The sequence below is a fragment of the Battus philenor genome, unplaced genomic scaffold (assembly GCF_028537555.1).
Source record: "Battus philenor isolate CCGP_79_NKW_IND1 unplaced genomic scaffold, ilBatPhil1.0.hap1 SCAF_23, whole genome shotgun sequence".
In the NCBI taxonomy this organism is placed as follows: domain Eukaryota; kingdom Metazoa; phylum Arthropoda; class Insecta; order Lepidoptera; family Papilionidae; genus Battus; species Battus philenor.
Window position 1 is genome coordinate 4,476,728 of NW_027181686.1, and position 7,898 is coordinate 4,484,625.

At 31.6% G+C, this 7,898-nt stretch overlaps 1 protein-coding gene across 1 annotated transcript; it reads right to left on the reverse strand.

Annotated features, from left to right (window-relative positions):
• Positions 1–2,787: 2,787 nt before the first annotated feature.
• LOC137924257 (uncharacterized) lies at positions 2,788–5,461 on the reverse strand. Its single transcript, XM_068767637.1, has 4 exons — positions 5,302–5,461; positions 5,140–5,228; positions 4,809–4,907; positions 2,788–2,958 (listed from the first exon to the last, which is right to left on the reverse strand). Exons 1-4 carry the CDS (start codon positions 5,371–5,373, stop codon positions 2,889–2,891), a joined length of 330 nt encoding a protein of 109 aa, XP_068623738.1. The 5' UTR covers positions 5,374–5,461; the 3' UTR covers positions 2,788–2,888.
• Between the last annotated feature and the right edge of the window lie 2,437 nt (positions 5,462–7,898).

Genomic DNA, 7,898 nt, shown 5'->3' on the forward strand with positions numbered 1-7,898 from the left:
TGTCACTTAGCTAAAGCTCCATTCCTTGGGATATTATAGGAGATTACATGGGCAAGACACATGGCTGGCATTATTATCAAACTAATTTTCATATGACCAGTAGAAGATTTATAAAGGGAAAATTTGTAAGGCTAAAGCCTTTTCCCTCTAATCAAACAATTTTTTATAACAAAATTAAGTTAAATTGTTTCCTTTGTGTTTGGTGAAGATCTATGCCTTGCAGTGGGCGTCGACCGGCTGACATGAATGAATGAATGATGATCGTTACGATATCTTAGCCTGCTCCTTCCACTCGTGTGACACTAAGCAGTTCTCTGCAAAAGTATTTAATGAATGGCCCCTCTGCACTAACCACACATTTAATATTATGATGAGTAAGTTAAATCAATTACTTAGGCGATATTCTCACACTTTCTATTTTGTTATAAGTATTCTATTAACACTATTTACTTGTATAACCTTTGGTTTACTGTATATACATATTTGAAACTCAAAATATCATGCAAAAATAATCTTCGATCATTAACAAGGATCAATTATTGAGATGCATATGCACTTTACTATATCACTTAAAAACCATTGTGGCAGCTTCAGGAAGGTCCATCTTAGAACTCAAGCTATTGCATAGTAATATTTGTGAAACAATTTCATTAATTTTTCGGCCTTGATAATATGTATTGTCTAAAATTATCAATTGCGTTAATTACCTATAGTAAAAAAAATTATAAATTTTATATTTGAGTACATCTTAATAAATGTAAAATAGAAAAAAAATTACATGACAAGAAATAATTTAATATTAATTCCCGCTAGAATCTCATCAATGTAATATTTATGGATACTTGATGAAAATAATGAGAAATTGTAACTAAAGTTTAATTAATGAGATTAATTAGTATTTAGAAGTAAGAATTTCTGAAAATTGGGTCAACTGCAAACAAAATTGATGAAGCCAATAGGAAGCTATTACAAATATCATATCAGATTTCTAGGAATATTCTTCCAGTGTATTGTATAATTGACCTCTCTATTCGTATTTTATTACGTAAATATATAATCAAAAATATTTGTAAATTTAAATGATCCTAGTGTCACATGAATATTGTCATATAATTAGCTACATATATGTAAGTATTTACTAGACTTTATTCGCCGAAGAAAGTTAATATAGAGGTCTTTCAACTACACTGTAAAGCAAACAATAGTTACAAATAATTGTAGTAGGTTTAAACAATTGTAAAAAAAAATCCAATAATGCTCTAAAATATGAAAACTTTTTGAGGACGTCAATAACGGTTAGTTCTCAAATAAAAGAAAAAATCTTATTAACAGATAATTAAGATTAATAAAAAAAAATCTCCTTGAAATCTTAAGTCAATGAAACCAGCCGTTGCATTTTTTACCATGAACATCTTTACATAGACTGATGAATAAAAAAGGAACAGTTTTTAGATATTATATCCGACGAATGGAGTATTTACTAGTAAAGATAAATATCCATTCTTTAATACTATAACAGACTATTTATGCAATATACATAACTTTTTAGATATGTTCTTATATCATATAAATCAGTGTCTAAATTATGTAGTTTTACTGTTTCGAAATCTTTATATTCATATTATATTAAATTTCCAATTATATATCTAATCTATCTTGATTGTACTACTGAAAATTAGCGATAAATATGTAAGTTAAAAATAATTCATACGACTTGATTATTTTATTATTAATTTTCTGAATACCCTTTTTAGATCAATCTTTGGTTTCCCTTATGGAATGTCGATAATGCAGAGACAACTTCACAGCAAGCAATACTATCACTTATCCATTTAAAATCCAGCTTATCTTAGTGTCACCTAATAAAATTGTTATACCACATTAATTTAAGTTATTTATTTAGGTTGGATTAAGATCAATAATGTCAACCGACATCTTTAATATTTAATCAATGTGTCAATTTTTTTAGGCGGTTTGGCTTAAAAGTATTACCTTTTTACTTAGGATGTTGTTTTGTAAAACTAGGTTCTAGGATAAATCCTGTTTTATAAAAAATTAAATCAATTATAATATTTTCGCAACAGCACTACAATAACCATTATTGTCTATGCAATAAAAAAGAATAATAAAATAATTTCCATACTACAAAAATGAAAATTTATAAGGCATGCAACACAATACTAACCCCAGATATGCATGTCCGTCATCTTTTATTTTTCATCCAATCAGTGCACAGATGTGATTATGGACGCCTTTATTTTTGACCGCAAAACCGCCTCTATGAATATTTTTAATGTAATTGCTACCAATAGAATTAAGATAAAGAAATGAAAAGCATAAAGGCGGCTTTACCTAAACAATGAATGTAAACAATTTAGTGTTTTTTTTTTTCTTATTATTTGTTGAAAATATATCATTGTAAATTATAATGTACTTTTATTTCAAATTTAAAGATCGCTGGTAATGGTTATGTCAATGTTTTTTTAACACCTGTACTAGTATGTCTAGTCTTCAATATCAAATTGACATATTGGTTTAATTCAGTTTTATTCAGTCTTGTTTCTCATGAGTATGTAGGAAGGCCAATTTAGATCCACCTGGCGAAACTAGGTTTACCCCGACATACTAGGAACCCTCTCATATTGGTTATTACTAAAAATGATTAACCAGGACTAAGGATGTACGTTTTATTAAATCATTCATTTATTTAACACTTTTACTAGATTGTAGGGATGGAATAAGGAATATTTTGATTACAGGAAAACTATGTGCGTTGCCTGGAATATTTGTCTTGAAATCTCAGAGCATATCTTAAATGAAAGTTTTATTTAACAGACTATTATACATTTATTTTACATATCATAGTTCAAAGTCTAATAACAATTTTTCTAGTAATGCTGATCCCAAAGATAAACTTTGCCTGGCCGTGGAATTGAAACAGCTGCTCCCTTCGGTTCTCTGAAAATAGAACAACATAAAAGATAAATACTAAATATTTTATGCTGTTGTAGTAATTCTACCTAGTCTAGGCTATAAATTCTGTTACTGGCTGTTTACATACAATAAAAAAAAACATTAATTTGAATTTTGGACATTAGCTTCCATGATAAAAAAATAGACCTCTTTACTGCCATTATTGCATGTTTTTTGTTAAGAAATTATTTGTTTTGATGGAGTGGGCCACTAAAGAAAATAAGATTGCAGATGTAGCACTGTACAAAGTAGGTAAGGTTGCAAAATAGGAGAGAAAACTTCGGCAAAAGTGTGTCAAGATACCATGTTATGAGCGGTAGTTAAACCACTAAACAAAACCTTATTCAAAAACGAAGTGCGGACAGCAGCCCCAGGTCATAAGGCGGGCACTACCTAAATTTGGCTTGAGCAACATGTTCCTGACATCATAAAGGCTGATTATTGGCCTTCAGCTAGTCTGAACTTTAACCCTTTGGACTATAAATTGTGGTCTATGCTAGAGGACATGGTCTGATCTAAGTGTCACAAAAGAAATCTTTGGAGGCAGCAGTGACCAAGTTTCCAATAAAAACTGTTCGTAAATCCATTGATGCATGGCCTGACTGTTTAAAAGTGTGTATTATAGCATAGGGTGGACACCGAATAACTCTTTTAGTATGTTAACATATCTTTTTCACTCTACATAATCACACGTAAAACTTGAAAATAAAACTGTTTTTTTAGAAATTTTCTTTCTTTCTTTGCAACAGAACTTATGTTTAGACTTAACTTATCTGTAAGACTGCAAATCTATAAGAGAATTTTATGACCAGCAGAAGACATCCTGCAGCTAAAATGATGACAGTGAATAATTTTGTACTATCAATAACCAGAGATATTACAGAGTCATCTCATGTGGTGGTTCCATATACACATTTACCTCTCAAGTCACTTCCTCCAAAACTACCAGGGAGACTATGCTTCATATGGAGCTATATATTATGTCAATATGTTGTGTAGATCCATGAATTTACTACACAAAACTATGAATAATTACATCAAAAACATTTAAATTTGATGGTATACAGAGAAATACTAAATATATTGTGGAAGAATTAAGTATCCACTTAATTTTGCAGAGATTTGAGATCTTTTATGCAATTAAAATTTGGTAGCTGCAGTACTGGTGCATGTAAAGCACAATGAGAAATACTATCTGTTTAATATTACAAAGAGAAGAAGCTCACCTCATGTTTAACAAAATTTAATTCTTGCATCAAAATAGCTCTATAATAATCTCAGATATAGTAATAGTACTGCAATACATGTTATACAATCATGTTTAGACCATTTTGTTACTGAAAGGCACCTTGGCAAAACAAGCACAGAGCAGCAACAAACTATAGATGAAAATATTTTGCCATAGCTAATATGCTGCACAACAAGAACATTACCAAATGGTTGAGCGCAGGTGAAAAAATTATAACAGTTTTAACTTTAAAGAATGACTGTTGGTCAAGTACATTTACATAGAGAACAGACTACTTGATCCATTTTCAAAGGCATAGTGGAGCAAATGGTTGAGACTTACATGCCATAAAGGTTGCTATTGCAACTATGGCATGACATATTGCAAAAGTTTGCCTATTATTACTTATTAAGTGTGCATTCATTTTTCCTATATGAAGAGTACTATAGTTGTTATAATTCTAGAACAGTCAGGATTTAATATCTTACATTCAAAAGTGCTAAGAACTAATTATACATTTTAAAAGCCTGTGTAGACCTCTATTGCTTATTTATATATGGCTGTTGATATAGGTTAAATGAAAAAAGAAAAATTCATTATTACATACCCTTTCTCAGAGCCATCAGAGAGTAACTTTTGTGTAATATCTAAAGGTGGTTTCACTTCTCGTCGTCCGTCGCGTGTATAGTAATAGTTATGGGCATGCCTGGAAAAGTTATGAACTTTCAGTTGTTTGATGTAATTAAGAAATCTGCAGTGGCAGTAACACATTAAATGTAATTTATTTAACAAATACAATATATAATTTCATGGCGAGTTTATTTTAATAATAGAAATATTTAAGAAGTATTTAAAAAGGTAAACAAGTATTTATTTGGCAATGTGTCAATATTTATACGTATAATGAAAAAAATATATAAATTAGAAAACTGAAGTACTTGTGAGCGACTCCATCAGGAATTTCAGGTGGTGGTTGAGTTCTAGCAGACAATAAGGGTTGGAACCGGAGAGCCTTTCCATGTTTTCTCTAGAAAATACAAATATTGTTTAGAACCTAACGTTTATTACGTAACACTGTAAATATTAAAAATAATACCTACACCTAAAAGGATGTCCCTGAAAGCCTGAAGAACTGGTGATATATCACGAAATACGACTTTACCTTTACTCATGCTTATATGATATCCTCAGAAATGTAAGATCAAAACACTTAAATTTTCTGGTCGTATGACATTGACAGCTATATTACACAGATTATACCTTCGTGTTAAGTTCACGCTATACCGCACTTTATATTTAAATGAACTTAAATATCTAAATATATAAATTTGAAGGCACCATCATAATTTCAGCCACGTCCGCTATTGAACATAGATCTTTCTCAAATATTTCCAATAGGATCGCTTGAAAGCGGGTAGTATCTATCCCTAAATACATTTTTATTAACTAGTTGTACAATATTCGAAACTATTTCATCTACATTTTTTTAAAAATTTTCACTATAACTAGCAGGTCAGGTTGGATTTTTGCAATTTGTTTTCTTGTTTTCTTTCTGTTTTTTATTATTTTTATATTTCATATGCTACCTTCTTTTTAAATACGCTAGGATTTTCAATCTATAAAATATTAATTGGACGTTGATATTCTTTTGGACAAGTTTCAAATTCAAAAATAAAATATTGAGCAATGTCTGTAATGCTAAAATTTAGTATTTTAAATAAATTTAATAGCAAACGTTTGTTAAACAAAGTGAGTTAAATTTTTTTATGCTATTTTGTAAATTTATGTCTTGTATTAGCTAAATTTGTTACAAGTTTTTTTATGATGTCATAAAATGAGAATATATATATGAGAGAATGAGTATAGTATTAAAATTCTTTGCAGGGTGCTTATGATGTATGGCTAAGATGTGACAATTCCTCAAAAATAGTTAATTTTCCAGATTTCCACCAGATATTTGTAAAGTAAAATCTTCATTTTACATATATTCATAAGAATACAACTCGAAAACCTTTTTTTTTATATTTTAGGAATAAAGATTAGGATTGAGAACATTCCTAATTGAAATGAAACACTGTCGTGTTCACTACACTAGATGATTATTCCGTACAGAATGCTTGAATTAACAAAATTGGATGGATATTTATACATGATTTACTGACATATCGCGACTTGCCAACGCGCGGTTCTATTGTGGCGGTTTTGATCAAAGGACATCACTTATTGTGACAGCGTTCTTAAAGCCGAGTCACATGGTCAAGGATCGCGGGATAACAATTGTGCGTTTGTATGTATGTAACTACAAACGTGGCCGCTACAATTTCATTTATATTCTAGCCTATTCTTAGAAATGTGTTTACATTTTAAAAACTAAGTCTTGCGTTGATTTTGTATCGGTAGGAACAACTTATCGTTCTTGGCCAAGTGTCCCATCATACAACCACTAACAATAAAAGGAAGCAATCTAAGTCCATTACGGAGGGTTCTCTATCCTAAATAAATCAAATAACGGTTCCACAAAGATTACTTGTATTGACAAAATTACATGGCTATTTACACATCTGCGGAAATAAAATCATTAAGGTTCTTGACAGTTGCGCATGTGGACAGTTGTTGCGACTTTTGTCAAAGCGGAGTCAAAGTAGAAGTCAATCATTCGTCACGCGATTATGAGAACCCTTCGTGATATTATTCCCGCAAGTGTATAATAGGTGTTGAGAAGTAGTAGCCCAGCGGTCGAAGACTGAGACTTGGGATCGTACATCGGGTTCGATTTCTGGCATACTATCTTATATAATTCACACTTTGCCCATTAATTATCCAGAATTACCACTGCTCAAAATAACTTTCAGAGGATACGCAGCAGCGTCATCTGCGTACCTTAATACCATACTGCGATCGCCAACTCGCTTACCAAGCTTGGCGATTATTATATATCTCCCCAGAGATATGTGAGTGCGACCTATACTTTGCAGTGGGCGTCTATAGGCTGAAATAATGACGACAAGGTGTATAATTGGCCATGTAATTCCTTCACAACAGGCATTTCGGATTAAAAATCCACGTGATTTACTTTACCAAATAGTTTCATTTCATTTAGGATTGAGTTGATTCCTAAAGTTAAATAATTATGACCTTTCTCTTTAATTTGTTTTGTAATCGCTTCCATTATTTTTTAATTATGATCGAAGAACGAAGGTAAAGATATTTTTCGTGGTACTATCGTCGTACGTCGTAATATTTCAGGCAACTCCAGAAAGACGTACTAAGAAGTTTTAGAGTACCTAAACCATCGGTCCAAAGCGAGTCCATCTTAGCCGGTGATCCAAAACCTGTAAGATCTTGTGACGTAGGAAGGTAAAACAGCCTTTTCATTAATTAGTCGAGTATTAGTACTAAATGTAGCAAGTCATTTTATCCTGCTTCAAAAGGCATGCATGTTAGGGCCATCTGCACCTTTTTGAAGTCGCGCCGACTGGCCCGTTCGTGGAATTCGTCCCATTCCCCGCAGTTTCCTTGGTTTTAAATATTTCGGTCGTTACAGTGATTGTATGCGATTTTTAAATCAACAAATTTTTAAATTGTATAATATAGTGGCTCTCGAAATTGCTGAACCGTGTCTCAGTGTGGCAAGGTAAGAGTCAAGGTAATAAGATTACAAACGCCGCTGTCGCGGGTGTTGACGGCGGTCTGGTGG

Bases quoted from the DNA above. Each gene is read 5' to 3' on its own strand.
- LOC137924257 (XM_068767637.1), bottom strand. From the start codon at position 5,373: ATGAGTAAAGGTAAAGTCGTATTTCGTGATATATCACCAGTTCTTCAG. The intron at 5,229-5,301 runs GTAGGTATTATT...TGTATTTTCTAG, and splicing joins TCAGGGACATCCTTTTAGGT to AGAAAACATGGAAAGGCTCT. The intron at 4,908-5,139 runs GTACTTCAGTTT...TAACTTTTCCAG, and splicing joins CCTGATGGAGTCGCTCACAA to GCATGCCCATAACTATTACT.